General features: G+C 38.7%; 2 protein-coding genes across 5 annotated transcripts in view; both read right to left on the bottom strand.

The window, feature by feature from the left end:
• Positions 1-763: 763 nt before the first annotated feature.
• On the bottom strand, positions 764-8,960 carry SDHAF4 (succinate dehydrogenase complex assembly factor 4). The gene is made up of 3 exons (XM_051777747.1): positions 8,835-8,960; positions 6,319-6,471; positions 764-1,055 (listed from the first exon to the last, which is right to left on the bottom strand). The coding sequence occupies exons 1-3, from the start codon at positions 8,872-8,874 to the stop codon at positions 946-948; spliced, it is 303 nt and encodes a 100-aa protein (XP_051633707.1). The 5' UTR covers positions 8,875-8,960; the 3' UTR covers positions 764-945.
• Positions 8,961-11,838: 2,878 nt separating this feature from the next.
• FAM135A (family with sequence similarity 135 member A) overlaps positions 11,839-24,894 on the bottom strand; it is a 90,106-nt gene continuing 77,050 nt past the window's right edge. For 3 of the 4 annotated variants that reach the window (XM_051777707.1, XM_051777709.1, XM_051777708.1), the window contains 5 exons: positions 24,245-24,342; positions 18,843-18,994; positions 16,632-16,742; positions 14,632-14,745; positions 11,839-13,895 (listed from right to left, as the gene is read on the bottom strand). In XM_051777707.1, coding sequence (XP_051633667.1) covers positions 13,690-13,895; positions 14,632-14,745; positions 16,632-16,742; positions 18,843-18,994; positions 24,245-24,342 — 681 coding nt within the window. In that variant the 3' untranslated portion in view covers positions 11,839-13,689. Of the gene's footprint in view, positions 13,896-14,631; positions 14,746-16,631; positions 16,743-18,842; positions 18,995-24,244; positions 24,343-24,894 lie in introns of those variants that run through there. The other variant, XR_007902810.1, reaches the window with a different exon arrangement.

The raw sequence follows: 24,894 nt of genomic DNA, 5'->3' as shown, positions 1-24,894 counted from the left end.
TTATTATGATTAGTAAGTACCCATACAAGCGGTAGATTTGCACTCTACTACAACATTTACAACTAGGCAAATTCTTGAACGAAGAACTGAGCTCAGGCTGACTGAAAGATATTTAGTGTGATGCTAGATAACTTAGTTTTAAGACCTGCAATATTAGATCATCTAATGGAATTAGTCCCCTTTGACCATAAGGTGTCAGAAAGTCATGTCGTATTTTCCCCAAGCAGCCTGTTTGCAAATGGGCATCTCCACTTACAAAGGAAAAGATAATGCAAATAGCATGGAAGTAGCCAGGTTATAAAGAACAGTGTTCTACAACTGCATACAGATCACCCCTGTACTACTTGCCATCATGAGCTGACCTCTGGGAATTAAGCCTCCATTTCCACTGTGCTGGTTACAGTCCTCAGTCTGAGACAAGACCATCCCGTCTCAACACACAGGAAAAAACACCCAGTGCATTGTAACAGGGACAGAGGGGATGGTTCTTGAGTAAAGGGGCTTTGCCAGTGAACCACTGTGTGCAACCAATGACCTACTGATCTCCTCAGAGATGGCTCTCTTTTGATGAATGGTGTCCAGGTTCATGAGCTGCAAAGCTCTTTCAACACTTTTACAACACTACATAAATGTTTACATTTATACAGAAGTCCAAGCCCTTCTAAACCCCAGTAAGATCCTGAATACCAATTTCACATCACTATACCTGCATTTATACTTGCACAGTGTAAATATCATTAAAAATCACACAGACATTGAGAAGTAACAGTTCCATAATCTGAGTTGCAGCATAGTGTTTATTTACATTATATCACTCAGAAAATTCCACCACAAGCATGACAGATTCAAGAAGCTTCACAACAAATCCAGCTGAGATTTTTTTCTGTACATTATATTTTTCAACAACGAGAAATATTTTATTAGCAATACGGACACATTTAAATATTAAAAATCTATACAACGTCCTTTTCTCTCCCAGTCTCCGAAACGTGTAGGTTCAGGGCCTCTAGGTCCACCCCTCTCTTTTGTAGTAGGATTGATTCCATCAGGGAATTCTAAAATAACAAGGAAAGTTCATTAAAATTCCTATAATGTTGACAAATATAAAGATGTCACCATTTATGACGTCTGGCTCTTAGTTTCATTTTCAAATACAAAATCAATTCTCTTTCATTTTTAAAGGCAACCTTGAGTTAAGCATTTCCCAGTACTACAAAAGTAATTTCATTTTTTTTGACTACAGTCAGCAATATATATGATCATATTCAGTTATGGAAATAAAAAAGCAACTCAATGTCCAGAGGCATTAAAGCAACACAATTTCTCATGAATTCATGATCAGAACTTGTATCATTCAGGCATACTGTACAGAGGTTCACTACATCTAAGACCTCAGGCCACTTTCTGTTTGTTTAGGTCTCTAATTTTAAGCATTTGTTTTAAATTTCACTTGAATTTTAGTCAAGATTCTATTATTCTTGTATTTAAACCTGTCTTTCCCCGACGCTGGTATGTTTTTCAAGAAATGGCGTTTTGATATTCATCAACATCAGGCTAGAAACTGGACCTTTTTTACCTTCTAAAACTTAACTTAAGCTCACTAAGTCACTGTGATGTCCTCTCAGGAGAGGGAGACTCTTTTTCAGTGGGGTACAAAGGGACTTTCATCTCTCTCTGGTAAGTGACATGCTAGGTTTACACATAACCAGTGCTTCTTCACAGAATGGGTTGGAAAGGGACATTTAAGGCCACCTAGTTCCAACTCCCCTGCCATGGACAGGGATGCCACCCACTAGGTCATGTTGCTCAGGGCCCTATCCAGCCTGGGCTTGAACACTTCCAAGTATAGCTCACACACAACTTCTCTGGGCAACCTGCTGTGCTTCACCACTCTCTGAGTAAAGAATTTCTTCCTAACATGTAATCTAAACTTGCCCTTTTTCAGTTTAGAATCCCTTATCCTGTCACTATCTGCTTGTATGAAGAGTTCCTCTCCCTCTGTGTTATAAGCCCCCTTCAGGTACTGGAAGGCCACAGTGAGGTCTCCTGAAAAGCCTTCTCTTATCCATGCTGAACAACCCCAACTCTCTCAGCCTGTCTTCATAGAAGTGCTCCAGCCCTCCAGTCATCTTTGTGTCCCTCCTCTGGACCCACACAATCAGGTCCATGTCCTTCCTATGCTGAGGACCTCAGAGCTGTACGCAGCACTCCAGGTGGGGTCTCACAAGGGCAAAGTAGAGGGGGAGAACCACCTCCTTCGACCTGCTGGCCGCGCTGCTTCTGATGCAGCCCAGGCTATGGGCTGCCCATTCCAGCTTTTCATCCATCAGAACCCCCTATCCTGCTACAAAAGAAAAAAATTCTGCTAGCTTACACCACTTTCTCAAACACCACAGAGCTTTCTGCACATTGGTCAATGTGCTTACACGACTCAGTGCTCCCTTACTCAGGGCTGTCTCTTAAAAATAGTTAACTCAGGCCACCAATCCACTAAGTACTTGTTGGCACAGCACCATCCCAGGCTGAGTGTTTTCTCATCCTGCACTAGATTGCAGGGCTCCATGAAGCTCACTGTACCCCACATGTCCCTTGCCATGCTGATTTTCCAGAGTCTCCCATATATTTGTGTAGCTTGGGACTCCCTCAGTCATACCCCTAACTCAGCCCCCATGGACAACACAACTAATGAGAAGCAGGGTGGAAAATCAGAAAAGGCAACAGAAATCCCGAAGAGCAGAGAAAAAGAACAGTGACAGAGGGAGACTCATGGAGCTATACAGAGGCTACACAGGATGACATACTGGGACGCCTGTTTAAAAACTGATGCACATCAGGATAGGAAATGTCAGTATTGGAACACCTCTAGCAGTACAAGGAACACAAATGCATGTAAACTTATTTTGTAGATGTCATCATCCCAATACCCAAGTACTACTGATGTGCTGACAGCGGATACAGATGCTCAAAAGATTTCTCCATGAGAGCTACACAGCAGTAGGAATTCGAACAGGCAGCCTAAACTCTTAGTTTTTTCCTAATAATACAATAGGCAATTTGCAAACTATTGCCAGTGTTATATGTAAAAAATACACAGGTACAACTCAATTTAAAGGCAAAAGAGACCTTGAGTCTTGCTCTAAGCCTAGAACACCTAAGCAAAAAGCAAAAGATATTGATTACGCATTTGTTTTAAATGAAGCAGTGATGGTATTTATTTTCTTGGGAAAAAAAAGACAAGAATTAAATAGCTGCTTACATAGTAACTCCACCTCTGACTCAGTTCTCAAGTGAGTCACAATCTGAAACTGAGTGCAACCCTTTTGGAGATGATTCCATAATACAATAATGATGATACTATAATACAATAATATAACTGCAAACTTGCAGAGAAATTTATGAAACAAGAAGCACAAGTAGCTTTTCACCATGATGCAGCTTCCCCAAGTGCTGTGGAGGCCTCAGGAATCTGGGAAATACACCCTTGAATTGGAGATCTCTTTTTAGTACATCTGCACAAAAACTGCCCCTATTCTGTGCCATTTTACCCTGCATGGAGAAAGGGTAATTCTGTGGAAGAGTATCTGAGGATTTTGGATATGAAATTAAAGATTTGAAGGTGGAAAAATAAGAACAGTTTCTTAAATGAATGTCAGGAATGATTCATCTTTATGCTGCTATCGTTCAACTCTGCTGGCCTTATGGAAACAAACAAGGGGCACATCCTCAGGGACTGGACTGTGGATGGCACTGGCTCACTCAGATATTGAATATGGAGTCCCAGACAGACGTGACAGCTACACGTCTGTACAGCTAATTTTCTGGAAGTGTGTGGCAATGTGCTCGTGAAACAGTGTCACATTCAGTTCTGGAAAATGATGTTATTTATCCAAGCAGACTACATCCCAAGAACTGAAGCAATTACCAGCTCTGTACAGAAGTGCCCTTTAATGCGTTTGAAGTATTTACCGAAGGAATGCCTACAGCAGAAGGAAATTCTGCTTCCAACAGGCACTCTGCTACTTCCTTTTGGAGATTATGAATCAGTCTGTATTTCTTTTCCCCAGGATGTCAGTGCTTTCAGACCTGGCTTTCTGTTTACATATAAAGGCACAATATGCTGTGAATATAGAAGAATGAGAAGATATTTCATCAACCTGTTAACGTCTAATTCAAGAAGATTTATGTTGGGCAGAAGAAACTTGTGTTTAATTTGTTGCAAATAGTTGCAAGTTATTCTTTGCACTGTATCTTTTTAAGTTCTTGCATAAGAAATACTTTTTTTTTTAAATAAAAACAGTGAAAAACAAACCCCACACAGAGCACTGTGTCCAGCTCTGGGGCCTCCAACACAAGGAAGATGTGGACCTGTTGGAACCAGTCCAGAAAAGGCCACCAAGATGATCAGAGGGCTGGAACACCTTCCCTGTGCAGACAGGCTGAGAGAGCTGGAGCTGTTCAGCCTGGGGAAGAGGCAGCTTTGGGCAGACCTTATTGCAGCCTTTCAGTACCTACAGAGGACCTATAAAAAACAGCTGGAGAGTGACTTTTTACAAGGACAGGGGGGAATGGCTTTAAACTGAGAGAGGGCAGGTTTAGATATTATGTAGAATTTTTTTACTGTGAGACTGGTGAGGCACTGGAACAGGTTGTGCAGAGAGGCTGGGGATGCTCCATCTCTGGAAGCGCTCAAGGCCAAGTTGACTGAGGCTCTGAGCAATCTGGTCTAGTGAAAGGTGTCCCTGCCCATGACAAGGGCTTGGAACTTGATGATCTTTAAGGTCCCTTCCAACCCAAACCATTCTGTGATTCTTTAGTCATCTGGATACTGATATATTAAAAATCTTGTTCTAGAGACCTCAAAATAGATAAACATGGGTTATCACTACTGATGAAGAGTAGCAGAACATCACACTACAGTGAATTAGATAAAGCATGAGTGCTTTTGATTAAGAGAAGATGACTAATTAAAAAGAAGGGAGAAAGAGATTCTGTTGTTCTTCCATCTGACTAAAAAGTGCATGCTCCTAGTGAATTCAGCAGTGATGCATCTCTGCCTCAATCTTGTCAGGTTCTCTACATGCAGTCCCACTGAGGTCACTGGAATGCAACACAAATAGCACTTTGTTAGGTCTTCCCAGACCCCAGTGAGCAGCTTAGTAAACTCACTATCTGTTGTTGCTTTTCAAAACACTGTCTGCAAGACTAACAGAAAGTCGGGCCACAAAATGCAGAATGAATAAGAAATATTTTGTGGACTAAGAAATAGAATAGGCTTTTTGAATAATAAAAAGTAGCCAGTGCCCTCGTGAGTTTACTGCCACTATTTACAGCTGTACTATTACAGACCAATACCAACTACATTTCTCAGAATCATGCAATGGTTTATGGTGGAAGGCACCTTTTGCAGGCACTTGGCCCCAACCCTGCATAAGAACCCAAGCAAATTTGAATATCTCCAAGAGGAGAGGAATCATAGGTTCCCTGGGTGACTTCTTACAATGTTTGACCACCTTTGCTCTGAAGATTTTTTCTCTCATACTCCATTTCCTGCAACTTGTTACTCTCTCCCATTGTCCTGTTTTTTTGCAGAACCATTAAGGTTAGAAAGTGTTTCTGAGGAGTACTGAATTCCAGTCATTTTCTTCAACTGACATCAGCACAGCACCTCACAGTCTTGCCTTTAAAACAGCTTTCAATTTTGTAAAACATGACTGTAGTAGTTTAGTCTAGGCCTTCCTTGGTGACCAGTTTGTAACCAAGGAAGTGCCCAGATTTACCTGGTATTCCCTACGATTTTTACGTAAGCCAGGATATAAGAAGAAAGGAGGAGAGGCCTTCGCCCCTCTTTCCTTCCAGCAGCTTCAGAGGTGCAGGTTCCCTGCTGTTGAGTCTGTCATGTTGGGGAGTGAGGCCTGGTAAGGCCCTGCCGACCTTGGGAGACGGAGGTTGCCGGTGATCGTTCCAGCGCAACTTTCTGTTGTCCCAAGGGGAGTAGTAAGATATCCCTTTGCTAATTCTTTTAGTTGCTAGATATTGGGCTATTGATCGTGTATATTTTATTTTGGTTTTGTTCCTTTTTTTCCTTCCCCCTCCCCCTTCCCTTTCCCTTTTCCTTCTGAAATTGTATATATATTTCAATTGTATATAACTGTAATATAAGTGTAAATATATTTATATACATTGCTTTAGCTGTCTCTCTCTCATTTCAGTTCTCTTGGTTTTTTTTCTTTTCCCTTGGTTTGGGAGGCAGGGGGAGTTTTTGTGGTGAGGTTTAGAGACTTGGCAGGGAGCCAGCTTCAAACCATATCAATGACTTACTTTCCAGGGGTTCCCTCTCTATACTGGATTCTTCCGGTTCATCAAATCGGCCTACTGGTAACTTCGGTTTCTTAAGTGGTTGCTTAGTAGGTTCAGATCTTCCTTCTGGCTTAGAGCTGGAGCTGCTCCACAAGTTGTAAAGAAGTGATGGCTCTATCAAGCAAATGGAACATGTGTCATAAATGTGAGAGTTTAACACCAAGTAACTCTATGACTGTTCAAAGCACCTCTGAAAAAACCCTACTTCAGAAACTAGGGAGTGGAGGACAGGAAAACAAACCCTAAAATTTATTTAACATTCAACTCATGATGACCTAAGAAATCAGCACAGATAATTATTTTTGGTCCTAGAAACATATGTAGGCAAAACTGTGTTAGTTGCATAACTTAGTTCACATAAACAGTGTATTTTAAACTGCTTGAACTTACCTTCGCTGTTACCTTCTTGTATTTTAGACTCTAAATAGTAATTATGCTACCATAGACCAGTACATTCTGCTTTCTGGGAAAAGTCTTAACCTCCCCCAAGAAACCTGCTGATTTCCACATCTTGGCTCATTTCCAGCAGCTTTTTAGTCAGAAAAGGCTTCTGCTTTCTCAAAGGAAAGTAAAATAAACGTTGTTCCCTTAGTAACAGGTTTTCCAGAATGTCGGCAGAGGATAGTTGGGCTTCCCTTAGGATGGTAAAATAATTCAGCTGGTAGTCAAAAGCAGGACAAACTTTGAGCACATTAAAGTTCAATTGTATAACTGCATGCAAATGCTTTAATTAGAAGCATAAACTTTTTTCCTTAAAGTCCTACTAACATTTTGGTTAAAAAGCCAAGTGTCCACAGTGAGCATAAACAATCCTCTAAAAATATTTTGGTTATGGACAGATACCTAAAGCAACTCTGACTTAAGAAGGAACATTCAAACAGAAATCCTCCCTGTACCAGCTGGGTGCAAAGTACCTGAAATAAATATTATTCCATCTTGCTGAGGAGATTTAATCAGGAAACCTTCTCAAGCAGCATGAATTTGACTCACCTAAATATACACCAACCAACAACCCACCTGTATTCCCAGAATCAGCATATTCATTCACTCATTTTAAAATACCACGGCTTTAACATTAGACCCTAGAGCCACGTAAACTGTATTATGTCTACCAACTGCTGCCAATGCCCCAAAGGAGTATTATTTTTTTTAGTTTAAGAATGACATAACAAACTATCAACAGTAAAGTATCTAATCTGTTGCAAACACTGGATTTTTCTACTCCTGTCATTCTTCAGCAAGCTGAAAAAGCAGCTTGCTAGAAAATTAAATTATAGCTGGTATTTTAGTCCAAATTCAAACAAAAGTCAGATTAAGATACTGGTATGAAATCAATTATCTCAATCACCAGAGAAGAGGCAAAATCAATTTTCCTATTTGCAATACTTTATATTCTTGACCAAAATACACTCTTCTTGACAGAGAAGCAACAGAAGTTCAACATTAAATACCTCTGAAAAAGATGGGATGAACTATCATCAGTTGATACCACATTCTTTGATCTTTGATTCCCTCATCCCTTACAGGCTGCCACAAAGCCCTCCCATTTATTAAGTGTATATACAAGTTACACAATGATATAGCTGAATTTGAAAATTCCAAGTCTTTAAAGCTGCTGCACTGCCAGCGTCTGCAATATCCTGTCTTTTGAAGTGGTCTACAGACCATGATTTATCATAACAAAGCCATCCGTGGAGTGGAAGCTGGGCACACATCAGGATGCTCAGGACATTAGAGCATCAGCCAAATCTTGCCATGAACCCAACAGAGCACAAATACCTAACAACGTTTTTTCCCAGTTCTTCCATTAACATATAGTGTACTGATTTGTTTCATAAGTATTGTAACAGCAGCATCACAGAACCACAGCTTTTGCTAGAGAGGGAAGCAGCCCGACCAGCAGCTCCACAGCTGAGGCCTGTGGGACAGGTTCTGTTATCCAGGCTGCCTTATTTCTCTACAAACAAACCACACGAACCTCCTCAGGTGAAGGGCACGAACCAGTAACTTCCAAGGCCACAGTAAGTTCCCTCCAGCTATTCTACAAACATTAACCCACTGTTTAACATTTCACTACCGTTAAAAAGTTCGGAGCAACGACAGGGCAAGAAAACCTGCGTAATAACAGATATACCCGATAGCAGGCTTGCGATACAGGGGAGAATATTAATTAATTAATATCCGGGGGGTGGGGTAGGAAGACAGCAGACGAGCTGTGGGGAAATGGAGGGTGCGGGGAAAGCTGTGGGACCTCACAGAGACCCTCTGAGACCTCCCGGGCTGACGAGGCGGGGGTGTCACAGCTGCCCCCCCGCCGCCATCTTGGGCGCCCTCCAGCCCCCCCAGAGCCGGCAGCTCCGGGCGGCGCCCGTCCTCTCCCCCTCACCCGCCCCTCCCTGCGGGAGGTAGGGCTGAGGGAGCCGAGGAGCCCCTTCGCGGCACGGCCGGGCCCCTCCCGCCCTCCGCCCGCCTCTTACTCGCTGCGCTGGGCGCTCCGCGCAGCAGCCGCAGAGCCATGGCCGGGCCGGGAGCGGGGCGGGCCGGGGAGGCAGCGCGGCCGCGCAGGCGCCGGAGGCGGCGGCCCCAGGCGAGAAGTGCGGCTGCCGTGAGGGAGGAGGGTCCGGGCAGCGGAGCCGCACCGGCCTCGCAACCACCCCGCTCCTGGGCTTCGATGAACGGCGCCTGGGGAGGCACTGCCCCGAAGAAGGCAGCTCCGGACTCATGAAGGTGCTCGGGAAATCAGCTGTAACTCCTCTCTCCCCGCCCTCCCCCGCAAACCTTTGGCATCCTCTCTCTCCTCTGCAATGAAAGAGTTTTAGCGCTGAAAGGACCCATTTCCCCTCTTCCCTCCCAACCCCCATGTGTAGTACAATCCTGCTAGTTTTGGTTTGGTTTTGTTTTAATAGTACAAACACACTGCTGAAAAAGGCAGCCTAAGACGTGAAGGAATTTTGGCTGATTCCATAGTGACACATGGACCCAGTGTTCGTCCTTACAAATTAAAGGCCGTATAACTTCAAGGTTACAAAAATTATTTAAATATTAAATGCTTTATTAACTCAACACATAAACTTTATCTCCCTCTGTCCAGTATACCAGCTGATTCATTTTCTGCACTCAAACAGGCAATATTCACCCTTCCAGCAAGAAAGTAGTAAGAAGTTGAGCCACCAACCCCTGCTGGACCAGAGGACTTTGGATGGCACCTTTTCAGTTTTCCAGTTTAACCAGGGAAGGTGCTTTTAACACTGTATTTCAGTATAACCCTAACCCTGGGACAAGTAACACCCGTGCTCATGGAGTGGAGCTCCAGCCAATTAGCCACATTTAATGATATGAATATGGCAACAATGAATATTGCTTTTTGTCACTGTTCAAACTTCTCCAGGTAACCTTTTCCTTCTGTAAAACAGAAATCGAACCCCTCTGTCCACAGGTACTAAACTGCAGAAAATAACCTGGAGATCCGAGTCTAAAATAGTATTTTGTGTTCACATCTGAAGAGTTTAAGAAAGTAAATCTCCTTGGTAATGTAAAAACAGCAATGCTCCCTTGAGTTTATTGCACTACATCTGGCAATGACTACACACTGGAAGTGATTAAATATAACTGACTGCTTTATGAGTGACATTTTCTCAATCAGCTTTTTATAACATAATTAATTAAACTTTAGAGACTGAAAATAATGAGAAATCCTTTCCTTTATTCTAACAGCAAGATGCTGGGCCTCTAGATGAGAGAGAATAAAGAATGCAGAAAAAAATGCTCTTCTGCCCAAAAGGAACAAGAAAAAAACAACCCAAAAGATCTCTTTGAAGTTCAAGAACTTATAATTTAGGTGTTCAATACAGAAAAAACTCATACCAAGCTGTCTGCAGATACCAAGTAATAGTAAGCTCTGCTCCTAAACAGCTTAACACAATCCATGAAAAATCATACACACATGCATCCATCATATGCACATGCATACATGTGCAATTTCAAATGGTAAGGATGAAACAGCAGTGAAGGATTAATGAGTTACTGTTTATCCACCCAAAAATAACTTGAGGTCTTCAAAACATTTTTTTTCTTAGTCTTCATATATTGTATTGCTGTAAAAATGCAAAATTCACTTTTAACTCCTGAATTATGCATTTCTAGATCCTGTGGTTGAGGAGGTAATAAATCTGAACATTGGAAAAAACAAATGTAGCATATGCCACAGGAATATTCTACTTTGTGATTGAATTCAATGTTGTTTTTTTTTTTGTTCCTCTGTTTACTGATCATTTATCTCTTGCACTGCAGTTTGCCTCTCGAGGACGACACAAACAATGCTGTATTTTGCTTTGCTTTTCTAAAAAGTGGGAAGTAAAAGATGTATAGGTACCACAAGCCCTGCAGCAGGTCAATTCAGATGAGCCAAATGTAATGGCCACAGGGCTATCTGGAATCCACCACAACCAGCACTGCCCCAGGCAGCAAGTGTTCTGATACTGCCTATATGCCCACTCTTCCTCTCAGACCCCGTCAAGAAGCTTGATTATCTGAACACCACACCTGGTCAGGGCTGGGCAAATAAAACTGGCTTGGAATCAAGGGGTTTTGTGGTTACAGAGTAAGTTTTCTGTGAATGTGAAATCTCTTGGGTATGCTGTAAAGCCTGGTGATTTCCTTTGTAAGATGAGCTCTTTTTCCAAAGCAGTAGCAATTGCTAGATCTGCAGGACCAGAAAGATTAATTCTGATGGAAGATTCAAACACAAACAAAGGAAGTAATTTATATATACTACATGCAAACCGAAGTTCAGACACTATCTCACTTTATGTAGTGACCTCCTAATAATATCACAGAGAGCTCTGTGAAATAACAGTACCAGCCTACTGCCTTCATGGAACAAGAGACTGGCAGTTTTCTAAAGCCAGGTCGACCTCAATTCTTACCTCTCATTCTGTAAGCAGAATAATTCAAGGACCTGTAGGATACCTGCATAAGGTGAGGTCACTATCACTACGGGAAGATGAAGCCCTGATTCAAAGACTGATGAGATGGAGCACTTTATAGCTGCTACTGCATCAGATGACACAATTAGGTATATATGAGTCTGTATTTCTGTCAAGGAAGAAGGCAGAAATATGCAGGAGTAGGGGGAACATGCCACACAACACATGCACAATTGTCCAAAACATCCAAGAGTGCATGTGTTGCTCAGAGACCAAGTGTACCATACAGTCTGTAAGAGCAAATATGAACTTCATATGCTTCGAGGACGTGCTGGGCTACCAGACCACATATGGACTGCACTGGGCAATACAAGTGAGGGGAGAAAAAATGAATTTAATGTTCTCTTAATTTGCCCTGTTCCTTGATAAACTTACATGCGAATATCATATGATTTCCTGCACCGTCTGTTCTCCTCAAAGAACAAACCTAATTCAAGCTTCCATAAGTGGATGGGATCTACTATTAAAGAAAAAAAAAAGACTGTTTCTGCCAGGATATTTCTGCTTTGCTGATCACAAAACCATGCTTTATATTTTCAGATTTCCAGAGACAGAAAGGAAGATAGACATTTTTCAACAGTGACAGAACCATCTAAATACTTGTGTACTAAGAGCAGTTTAACCTCCTCATTGTAAATCAAGGAATATTTTGTAGCTTTAGTGCCCTTAAATGGATATTCAAAGTTTAGCCACTAGCCAACTACTATAATACTCTTAAATAAAAGACAGTTGAGATACCAGAACATAACTTAAACATTTAGAACTAGTAGTACCATTATAATACAAAATTATTAATAAAAATAGACATTTTTATAGTGAGAATGTATTTAAGACATCTTTGTGTCAGAAGGAGTTGCCTAACACAACTCTAATAAAGTACTCTTTACAGCGTGTACATTGCTGAACTGTAGATACTCATTTGAGCATCCTGTATGCTACAGGCAAAAAAACCCCCCATATATTACAAAGACTATTATACAACAAACCATATCAAATGCAAAATCACTTCATTATAAACTATTATTGCTATATTCATTTCAAAAGTACAAAATTATTAATTATATACAAAAAAGCCTCCCCAGAATTTTGGTAATTAGCATAACATTTCAGTTTCTTTAATTGCTTCCATTAGAGTAATTTGTTCATTTTATTAACACCAGATGCAATAACACAATGCTAAAAATAAACATGCATTTTACAACAAATTTATGTTTTTCAAAAAATGTTCATTACAATTAGTGTACAATTAGTGAATACACATGTAACTCTTTTCCCCCAACCTGTAGTGAATTATTGTCTGAAACAGAGAAAAGAGAAGGAAGGAGAAACCAAACAATGCTATTCAGCACCAGTAGAAAGTCAATAGACCTTTAACATTCCTGTATATCAAAAAACATTTTATCTGTGTCACCAAACAGGTAAAGTTTACAATGTTGTCCCATTTGACAATGTACTGATTTATATTTACAATACTTTGTAGTCAATAAAATGTTTTGACAATATTTAAAAATTGCTTAAATTCACAAAAGTATTGCAGAAACTTATAATGTTTACTTATTTTAATTACATACAAGGAAGTCCATGTAAAATTGTCCATGTTCATCTGAAGAACTGACAGAGTAGGGAGCCATTTTAATAGTTTGCAAAACCCCAATTATTTGAAGGCAGCTATTGCTGAACATTCAAAAATCCTTAGTTGCCATTTGCTTCTGAAAACGAAAGTTCCAGTAATAAAATTTGTGTATGTAAACTAACATGTTTTTGAGATCAGTAGAAAATGTATTCCCACAGGCATAATATATTTAACAATGAAGATAATGCTTTTGTAGAAAACTGTTAAGCTGTAGCGAGACTCGCAGTATTGTCATTTTCAAATATCCAGTATTTTAGCAGCTCATTGTGTTTCCAGTTAAACTTCCTACGGTGCTAAAATACGACAACTGAACACGTAAGAAGACCTTATTAGAGTTTTAAAATCCAATTTATTTTTGGCATCTAAAGCCTCTGGTAAAATGTAGCCAAGTAACATTGACTTTTGTAGTCTGAGAGCCAATAACAAACCAACCAAAGTACACACTCTGCTTTAATCTCCAAATAATTAGGTACCCAAAATTAAGAAAAAGTAATAGAAAAGTAAAAAGAACAAAATAAAAAAATATTGCACAGCCACATTACCTAGAAAGTAAAGTTGATGTTAAAAAGCCCTAAGTGTGGATGATATAAATTATCTTCCATATAAAAAGTATAAATATCTCTGAAAATACAGCTTAGGCTATACTTTAACACCACACATTATTTGAATTCGTCTGTTAATGAGGTAATAACCAAGTCTCTTACAATGCTCTTCTTACTGAAAATATTTTAGGGCAGCAACAAGAAAGAATTTTTCTAAAAATATTTCTGAATCAAGAACAGCAATGTGTGCAGCTCTCCCTATGAGAGAATCTGCTGTATTGGGTAATGCATTAATTACATTATAACGAACCAAATTACATTCCTTATTTTGAAGAACTGGCAGAAGCAGGTTCTGGATCATTTCAGCATAAATTGGTCCTGTAGAGGAAAAAAAAAGTTGTACTGTGTGAATCACCGGAAGCACTAACAATTCTTTGACCTTGAACTCAAAAAGAACACATAGTAAGAGAGGTAACGAAATGTGTTATGCTGTGGTTCTGTTAAGGTAGAATATACAGGAAGTTTAATTTCCTCCAGAAATGTTGGACAAATAATTTTAAGCTATGCGTTTTAGTATTTGTACATTTACAGTGAGAATGTGCTCATCGGTATTTATTACACTATGTAAAAGTTATTTATTTGCCAATATATAATGTTAGAATACAATTGTGCTAGGATGTCTCAACAGTAAATATAACTACTGACCCTCACTGAAAATGGGAAAACTACCTTTTCTTTTTGTGTTACTATTAAGCCTCGAGTAACTACAGTCCAGGGCTTGACACTACAACTTAATATCCTCAAAAATCAAAGCTGTTTGTCCTCCCTGTTCATGGAGGGAGGCTGTGTCCATCCCACCTAACTTTAAGCAAAGTCTGTAAGCTAGAAATTTATTCAGTCTCATCTCCTTCTGCATGTAATAGAACAGGACAGATCCAGAAAGCAACTCAGCTCCGACATGGATTTTCTTTCTCCATTACTACAAAGTAAGTCCAGAGTGTCTAAACACATAATAGAGGTGCCTCAGTTAACCACCCAAAATTAAATGGGATGAGACTGATAACTGTGAGGTTTTAACCTGAGTGGTTTGTTTCTTTTGCAGGATATTTATTACCTGATTGTTTATCTTTTAAAGCTGTTTTACACATCTCAATGCGAGCGGAGTGATAAGGAACATAACGATCCTGCAGAGATCCTACTAACACAATGTTTTTGAAGTAATGAAGACCTACAAGAAAAGAGAAAAACGTTTCTATTACAGTTAATCCCTCCACAATTATGACAGAATAATTAAGCATTTTACAACAAAATCTGGTACCATTTCATTACAAGATCTTGCCAAAAAAGGCAGAAAAATCAATTACAATAGGTAGAACAATAATAAAATAACAAGATGTTGGGTACCAGCCTTTCCTCTGTACATATTTAATACACATGGGCATGACCCAATTGTAATGTTTCCCATCTAAATCAAGTAGGGTTCAAACACCCATCTTGCTTCTTAGGAATACAGTGTTTGGTTCCTGGGTGATAGAAGGGAGTCAAGCCTTCACATGGCTTAAAGAAACCTAATGATGGATAGTGCCTTGCCTTCACTGATGTTTCAGTCAACGGCTACATCAGAATTCATGCCTAGCATCTACACATACACGATACAGCCCACATAGTGCAGGTGCCTCTGTTAGGCACTGTCTCACTGTAAGGTTTAACCAGCTCCAGCAGAGGTGCAGGGTCAACCCAACACAACCCTCCAGTACAATGAAACCTTTATAACTAAACTCAGACTTCCTACTTCTTGGACAAACATGCTAATAGTAAGATGATGCAAAGGTAGGAACCCCCAGTAATGACACAGTTACAGTCCTTAAGACATTTAATTGTTATGTTTTCTCTAAAAAGGTTCAGCAGATTTCAGGTGCTGCCCATCTGCTTTAGGCCAAATACAATGGAGCACTTTAGGAAAATAGGTTGCCTTTGCCTTAGAACAGCCCCTTCTGAATATCACAGCCACCTACAGTTAAATACAAAGGTTGTTTCCTAGTTTTCAATATTTTTAACATTCCATGTGATGAAGACTAGATCTCCAAATCAAGTGAATTATAGAAACAATGCTAAAGAACTTTAGTATGTCAAAGAGTAGATGTATCTTCCTAGATTTCACAGAAAATGGGAAAAAAAAGTAATTTGTAAATATATAAGAACATAGACAAGATGTATCCAAACTAGATCCTGGTTCCAGTTCTCTTCAAACAGGAAAAAAACAACACTGCTGCAAAAGATCAGCCAAATCAGTGGAGTTTTTTATTTGACATCTGATGAAAAATAACTGCAGCAAATCTTATACGAAGATGCAGATGCCAGTTCCAAAACTTTGTATTGAGTTGAAAAGAATGAATTTGGAATAAACAGACCAAGGATAGGAATTCTCTGCAGGCTAATCTGCAATAGTTTTGCAAATTCCTTGGGAGTCTACTTATCTTGTACTGAGTTTTTTTTTATATGCGCTTTATCTAGTGAGATATCCATTAGCATTCATGTAAAATGTACAAGGAAGACTTAATGACCTTTCAGGGTCCCTTCCAACCCAAACTATTCTGTGATTCTAAGTGAACTGTCTAGATCTTTCAATAAATCTGAAGAAGGAAGAGATATCCTGGGGAATGTCTAGAGGAACATCAGTCTATGTCTATCAATGTTTAAATACACTCTCTTCATCCTCACATGCGATGTAACACATGCAAAAACCCCCCAACAAAACACAGATAAGAAAGGCAGATACAGAAACAGGTAATCCTAAATGTATGTATATTTACTTGACTCACACAGTGACTCACAGACAGATAAAAAACCTCATGTCTGTCTCTCAGTATAGTGACTGCACTCAAAACTTTTGCTCATTAGTCAGGAAGAAAATTTTCAAACTAATAGTCCACACCTCTGCAACAAAAATGGTTTACTGTTTATTTAACTTGAAGAATATGGGATTAAAGCCAAAGTAACTCTTAAATAAACTGAAACAGGAGCTTGTTGGAAACAATTTTTTTTTTTTTAGGTTTCCTATTCACATTTATACAAAGTGGCTGTTAAAAGATAGGAAGTATTAACGAAGCTTACCTGCTTTTTTACTAAGTTTATATAAGAATGTCTGTCGTGGATCCGAATGGTCTCGACATGTTAATTGCAACAAAGAACCAGACTTCTTCCATTTCTGCATAAACCACAGTCCTGCATTGTTAGGTTACAACATGAGTACAGATCCACAATAAAACATGAAAACTAATTAAACATGAGTACAATATGTAAAATCCATAATTTAGGCTCTCAGATGTAAATTCTACTTTTCATAAGCATTGTCAAGTCCAGAAACCACTTAATTTTTTTTCATTATTCTTTCCTGTTTATTTATATAATGAAACATGAAGGCCTTTATTTCCACTAATGTACATGCCTGCCTATAAAGGTTAACTACACTTGCAAAAAGTGAAAATCCTTACTAATGTTAGCCATAAGGCACTGTACACATTCTATTTCAATAATCTTAGAATATTAGAACATTTTGACGTTCAAATACGTAGCACTAACAACAGCCATTACTTCTCAGATTTCTAAACTGAACTCATTACATATAGTTTGAAAAAAAGGAAGCAGAATTTTCTCTGAGGAATACGATAATATAGTATTTTCTATGGTGCTGCATTCTCTTTATTAGTCAATGACCCAGGTGGCTAACTGGCTTTTCAGAAAATCCACCTCACTCTCCATGCAAAAGCAAAGCAGGCAACCAAGCCCTTACTGCCTCAAGAATGCCTTTATGCATTGATTCAACTCTCAGAGAAGTAGTTATCTTTTAAATAGAAATTTCATGGAATAGAATCATAGAATTGTTAGGTTGTAAAGGACTTCAAAGATCATCTAGCCATGGGCAGGGATGCCACTTACTAGACCAGGTAGGCTGCTCAGGGCCCCATCCAACCTGGTACTGAACATCCATGACTTCTCTGGGCAACCTTTTCCAGTAAATTTATTGGTAGTTATTAATGTATACATGCAGTATAGTTATTTAGAGTTCAATAACCATTACTTATTATTATCTTGGTGTTTTCCACAACCTTAAAAAGAGTCTAAAATGTAAAGGAAGACTACTACATGACTATTACATTACATTTTGGACGTTCCTCAACTACGAAAGAGATAAAATTCTCCAGAAATCTTTATTTTTTCAGTGAATATATTCTGGATTATACTTTGATAGCTTTAACCTGAGCTGACTGAAAGTCAGTTGCCAGTGACTATATAAACAAGCAAACGGCCCTGCCTTTGTATCCTACAAAACAACAATTTCTAAAAGCAAAGTAATGCTAACACTTCTGGGTGATTTGGGTGAGATTCAGTTACAGACTAGAGTACTTCAGAGACACTGTCCACAGATACACCAGGATTCAATGCTCAGTAGCTGCCCATAGGGAATTAAACTGTAGATGTCTTAATCCTGAAGTGAACCTCTCTGGTAGTGTAGTTAGGGCTAGAAACCATTTCAACCAAACTAAAAAAGCTCTCGTTCTCCCTCCTTCTATAAACTCAAACAGTAACTCCAGGTAGCCACCAATGCCTGTCCACTTCTCTAAAGCTCAACACAAGTTAATTTTTTCCTCCTCATTTTTACTTGTAACAAAATAATAATCAATAAATAAACTGGCACTAAACCAAGTAATGCTTTTTAGAGTGTTTTTAAAGAGTTTAATGAGCATGTTTCTATTCAGTGAAAAAGGTGTTACTTGTTTTGGGGCTGGGCTCTCCAAGGTAGATGTTTTCATACAAAAATTTGATGCTACCCGAAAGCATTTTATAACATTTATTTCAAAAGTCATCAGTTTCTACAAGTTCTAGAACTATACTTAATCTTTAGAAAAAGAGACATTCATAAGGTACAAACACATCTGCAGAAACACATCTGCAGGTTGTAAGGCATTTTTCAGAGAGAAAAGACACTAGTAATTCAAAATCACTTCAATGCATCTTACCTACTTGTTTGGCAAATTAAATATACTAAAATTCAGTTTATAATAAATCAAGCTCAACAGATTAAAGCTGGAGTAATTATGGTGTAACAGAAAACCTGAACCAAACATACTGGAAAACCCTTAGGTCAACCATCTCTTGCATGGTTGCCACATCCTTCTGTTGATTCTTTCTTCTTATGACAGTGAAACATGCACTCTCTCTTTATCACAGTAATGCACAAATGGGCACCTCACACGAAATTGCTAAATGTATTTCAAAGACATATTTTCCCCTAAAGTTATAGTACTGAACATAATACTTCACCTGTATTAACAAGAGCACTGCTGTTGTAAAGGGTACCAAGATGTGGTCCAGACAGAGACAGGAAGGTATGAAGTTTGTTGAGGTAATACTTAAATCGAGGTCTTGTAAGCACTGAACGGATTATTAAATTACCCAGTGAGTGTCCAATAAAGCTGTTTAAAAATAAAAAACAGTATAACACAGATATTTATGGCAATCTTTTTTTTTTCTTTTAGACTGAGAAAAAGAAAACTGGTGTCATGAAATGCTGAAAGAGCACAGGAAAAAAATAATGAAAATCTGCCATTCGGAACCTGTATTTTAGGTCACAAGAAAGCACAGCTTGTCCATATCGCTCAAGCTGCACAAACTCATTACAAACATGTTCTGAGCTCCTCCAGAATTACTTTATACAGCATTTTTGAAAACCTAGCAGAAGCAAACTATCCTTCCACCAGCATCTCCCACCCAAACCCAAGATTATTTCTGGGTTCATTTCTCTTAGCACCAAGTATTCAGAAAATATTTTATGAGCTGTGCATGACTGAACAAACCACTGCTTTGGCATGTGATGGCATTCAGTATGATAAATGTAGGAGCATTACTGAAACAATCTAGTGGAGACAGATTCCAAAAGTACTCCTATAAGGGAGAACCCCATTACTTAATTGAACCTTGTTATTTAAAAGTAGAAACAACATCTTTAGATCTTCTCAGCAGCTGGACCAAAAGAAGCGATTATCAGCTTGAGCGAGCAATTGAAGAATATGAATATTTTGCCAGGAGAATATTACTTTTGGTTGTTTCCCTGGTTAAGCAATGTAAGGGAAAGATAGATGGGACTCTTTAGCTTCATGTATCTAGGAATAAATATTACTTAATCTGAGGTGCCTACTGTCATATCCACAAGTCTATATAAAGCATTTCTTTAAAACGGACACTACAAATAAAGCAATTCTAGTTATCGTGCTTACAGATCTCTGCTGAGATAAGGACCACACCACACTAGGCAGTGACTTAAAGACTATATGCTAGAGACCAGACTCACAAAATCAGAAGGAAAATGTGCCTTCCTGTGTCACAGATGTAATCTCAGGACATGTAGAAAACAGAAAACCATCCATATAGTAGAACTATCCTGGCTGGATCACATATGTGCCACAACATTATACCTGTAAGATCATCCTTCCTGTTTGTTCTGTATCATGGCATTGATCAACAAAAATAGCTAAAACAAAGCTTCCTGTAATATCTGTAAAAAATACAGTGCTAAAAGATTACTTGACTGTTTGAATGCTTCCCAAGCAAGAATCACTGACTTGGAAAATTCTAATTTAAAGGTAAATGAAAAATTTCAAACATATGGTTACAGAATGGCAGAACCACCCCTGAACTCCTAAACTCTGAAATAATTACGCATTTCAATGACAGAACAGACTTTTTGTTCATCACCAATACACAGCTTAAGCATATGAGTATATTCTTCCCATTTGCTTTTACTACTAGATCTTCAAAATTGCTTCAATATGAGAAATTCTTAGCCTCAGCTTGCTATGTTTGCCTAATTCTGAAATGAAAGATTATGTATTCTCTGTGGTGTCAGCACAACAGCAGTGCATTTGCAAAACAAAACACTGAGCTGTTTTCTTGAATGCTAAAATTTAAAACTTTTCTCACAGTACATCATAAAGTCCACACAAGAGCAACAAACCCACAGATTTAAAAACAAATGCCACAGAAATTGAGTTTATCCTGAAGATGATCTGCATGACGTAACTGCTCCTGAATAAAAGAGATTGTTTTCTAAAGAAGATCTGAACATTAGCAGAGATGTTCTCTTGACAGTTCTATAACAGTTCAGACAGTATTTACTGAAGGTCATAAAGGGATAAGAAACTCTTATATTGTATCATAACAAATGGCAATTTCTGGGAAAAAAAGCAGCAATCCATCAATCAATCCTATCACCCTCAAGAATATGGGCATTCCTAAACCAAAACTTCAGAAACATGAAAGATCCACTTGTGGAAAAAAGGGTGCTCACCATTAGCTAATGTGAATGTACCTGAAAGATTAAACATCTGTACTTAATTTGAAAAGACTTTAAATAAAAAAGGTTACAATAATATGTTGTGGTCAAATTCAGATGTTTAGGTGAACATGTAATACATGGATATTGTTTTCTAATAAAGAAAGGTTTAAGAATTTGCTCAAATCAAAAAGGAAAGGAAAAGGAAAACCCTTCAAAAAGCATCTTGAAAGTGTAGGACAAAAATGTAATCCATCCTACTCATGGGATGCTCTGCAAAAGCAATGCATTTCTGAACACCAGGTGGCAATATTACTATCTTCTGAATATATGATACCATTAACACACTGAAGTTTACAGAATTACAGGTTTTATATGGTAGACACAAGTCTTACCAATTCAGATCATTCTAGAAAATTAGACACAGCAAACCCTCATTATTCTGTGCTAACAAACAGAAATCCTGTCCAACTATAAAAATTCATGGAACAAAGAAAAAATCAATCAAAACCCATAATCAATGTGCTGAAATAATGAACAGATATTTTAATATATACCTAGCATTAAAAAATTGCCTTCTTTTTTTGTGAGCCAATGTTACTTAGGGAAGAGGATGGCAAGCTGAATAATCCACCTGAGGTCAAAGTCCAATACAGGTCATCAGAAATTCATGTAAGACCTGATATGAGCAAAATGGTTTCTGAAACTACATTGTAAGACCATGTGGTTTATTTTCTAGCTATGTGATTACCTAGGAGGGCTTCCGTCCTCGCAGACACTCAAAACTTGAATGAGTCTAACTGAGCAATTTGACATGCTTTGAAGTTGCATTAACTTTGAAGGTGGCATTGGTATGAGGGGGTAACTGGTCCCAGTGACCTCCAGACATCCCCTCAACCTAAAGATTCCTGTGATTCTTTACCAAACAGTTCTTTTATAAGACAAATTTTAGTTGGCTTGAATCAAGCTTCCAGCTCATGCTTGCTACATGATTGTACTGAGCACAAAGATTTTATTCAGAGAGGAACACATGTGTTAGATAGTGAAGTGCTGCAATAACTGGTATTAGTTCTGGCCGTACCAAGAGTGTTTACTGAAGCTGACACTATAATATGTCTCTGTGTTATAATGGTACAGGGAGTGTGTTCTCTTTTCCCAGTACAACAATGTAGCACAAGAAATGGGATTTTGCCATTACTTGAAGGCACAAGACTTCGCATCTACCTTACAGTGCAGAATCTCAGAATGTCCCTAGACTTGTCTTGACTGGAGCTGATTTCATTTTATCTGACAACAATCATCTGGCAGTGAAGTAACAGGTCAGGTCTACAGCTGCTTTAGTTTCACTACAGTTTCTATTAATAACAAGTAGTTATTCTGTGCAGCTTGAACTGTATCACCAGAATAAAGTGTAGTGTGGCAGAGTGCAGACACAGGTACCATATGGCAGAGGTCTCCAATGGTCTACTAATGGTCACTGCAGAAGCACAATCTTTATAACTCAGGAGAGAAAGCCAGTGTTAGGAGTAACAGAGAATGGGAAGAAAAAAAGAGTAAATGAGAAACAAAAGCATATGGGCAAACTGGAAATACAGAAGTATGAAAATAAATCCATCCAGACCCAAGGCCAAGGAAGCCGAAACTCCCACTGTGAACATCATTCTCCTTACACTGAAGCTCCAGGATGCTGACATCCCACTATTTAAGCAAGACAGAATCCACCAATCTTAGGATGTCAGCTTTTTTTGCCATACAAAATCATCATAGATCTGGAAACTGATGTCTGATTTGACTGAGCTACTGAGCAGCACTCGTAGGGAGAACACTTCCTTTAGGAGACCGAGATTGTATGAGGAGAAACCAGCATCATTCAGGAGAACATGCATAACTACCACAAAGTCTGCTTTCTGCAGTGGCATATCCAGAATGAGAGAGGAAAGCATCAGCTACTTGAACAGAGGATTTCTTAATGGTACTTTTCTGGGCTTTCTAGGTCATCCCTTCAAGGAACTGCATAGAAGCACATGCCTTTCTGCCAACACTCTCATGTAGCTACCAGGGAACAGCTGCAGGATTTCCTGACAGATTAAACTTTCTCATAAAAAAAGCTAAACTTGAGAAATGAAAACTTCTGCTTTAGCTGGGCCCAAGACAAGTATATACCTTGAAAAGGAAACTAAAATAAAAATTCATAATTTCATTTTCTTTCAAGTGACAAGTAACAAATAAAAGTGAAAAAAAATATTTACAAACTGAAAGTCTTAGGAGAGAAGCAAACCAAAAGCAAACAAGGGTTCAGTTCTCAGGTATGAACAAGGAGAAGGTAAGTGGGTGGATTTGCTCACTACAACCTTCAGACCACACCATGGGAAAGAAGGCACTGGTGTGTGCTGGTGGCTTACAGAACTATCCTGTACCAAGGGTGCTAGTGTGTAGTCTGTGTAACACAAGTATGCTCAGAGTGCTTTGTTAAGTTTTAGATCAACAGTTTAGACAAAGTTAACCATGTCAAATCTTGCCTATTTTAAGGCAGAAAAATTTGTTTAAACAGTGAGATTATGTTCAAGTATGTCAGATGTTTTCTCCAGCTGAGTAAGGCCTACCAAACACATCTTGTAGCAAATGTATGTGACTGGCAAGCCAAAATACCTTCCAGATGCGTAATTTGAGGGTGTCTAAACAAATGGATGAAGTCAGGCTTGAATTAGCTCCTTTCATCTATCGATGAACTAATTCCAGCAACACAGCTGAGTTAAAAAGGTAGTCTGCCCAAATGTGCACCCTATTTTGAGTAAATAAATGGACATTCCCTGGAAGTAAATGAAAAACAAAATAGGAGTGCATAGACTGTGGTGAGTCTTCTAATAAGATGTAAAACATGCTCTTTAGCAGATGAAATAATCAGAAAACATAAAAAATGATGAAATATATTTTCATGCAGCTGCCCTTAAATGTCACAAGATGAAATTACCCTGTAAGAATGACAAGACAAACAGTCTGCTATGTCATACTTGGTGAAGAGATTATAAAATCAGAAGGAAGCTGGCATAATGCTATCACAGTTTCCTTCAGCTTTCTCAAAATATTATCTGTTTCTCTGCAGAACCCTATCATGCAGGATCTGTAGAAACACAGGACAGCAATTCCTTAAATGTAATGCTTAACTCTGACCTAAGACTACCAACAGGACTAGGTGAGCTTACAACATTGTTCAGTCTTCTTTCAGCTCAGAATTCCCTCTCTCTCCACTGTCCTCCTTTTCCCCTACTCCTCCCCCATCCCAATTTTTTTTTTCCCAACTCTCTTATGGCCTGCTCCTGAGCATCACAGTCCAGAACAACCCAGGGCTCTAGTTTTAAGTTTATTTCTATAAATAGTATAGAACAGATATTACCTGATTTTTGAAAGAGTTAGATTATAAATTTGTATATACTGTATAATTTCATCTAAAAGACGATCTGTCATGGAATCAAAATCAGCAAAGGTATCATTCTGTAAAATAAAAGAAATAAAAAATAATAACTGTATTTTCTAATGCAGCAATATACATTCTGCATTCAGTCTGAATTCTTATACCCCAGTGTTTTAATCAACAGCACACAAATAAAAACATCCATATTAACTCTGAATACAAACTCTACAGCTAGTTATAACTTTTTCAAGTCGTCTTCTTTTAACATGATAGTGATACACATTTTACTCTAAGACTATCCAAACAAATCTTAACATTAACTCACAGCCAGCCTGACTTCTAAGCCTTCCTCTACACGTAAGATTATCTGTAGTGAGACAGAAGACCAAGCTGCGTATTCAGAACTAAATCACACTGCCCATGAAACAGAAGTGAGACAATTATGGCAACAGCAGAAAGAGTCTACATTAGCACTGTTTATTCAAAATGAAAAAATAAACAAAGTCCTTATAGCCTTATCCCCCATTCATAGCTGATTCTCCACAATGATTAGCAGTAAGGAATTAAAAGATATAGGCAAAGGCTGCCTAAAACTTTTCAACAGAAGTTCCAAAGGATCTGTGCTAAAATCT

This window comes from Manacus candei, unplaced genomic scaffold (assembly GCF_025592945.1).
Source record: "Manacus candei isolate 608988 ecotype Guabito, Panama unplaced genomic scaffold, ASM2559294v1 h1tg000011l, whole genome shotgun sequence".
Taxonomy (NCBI): domain Eukaryota; kingdom Metazoa; phylum Chordata; class Aves; order Passeriformes; family Pipridae; genus Manacus; species Manacus candei.
Note: the sequence above shows the minus strand (reverse complement) of the source record. Positions and strands in the feature narration are given on the sequence as shown.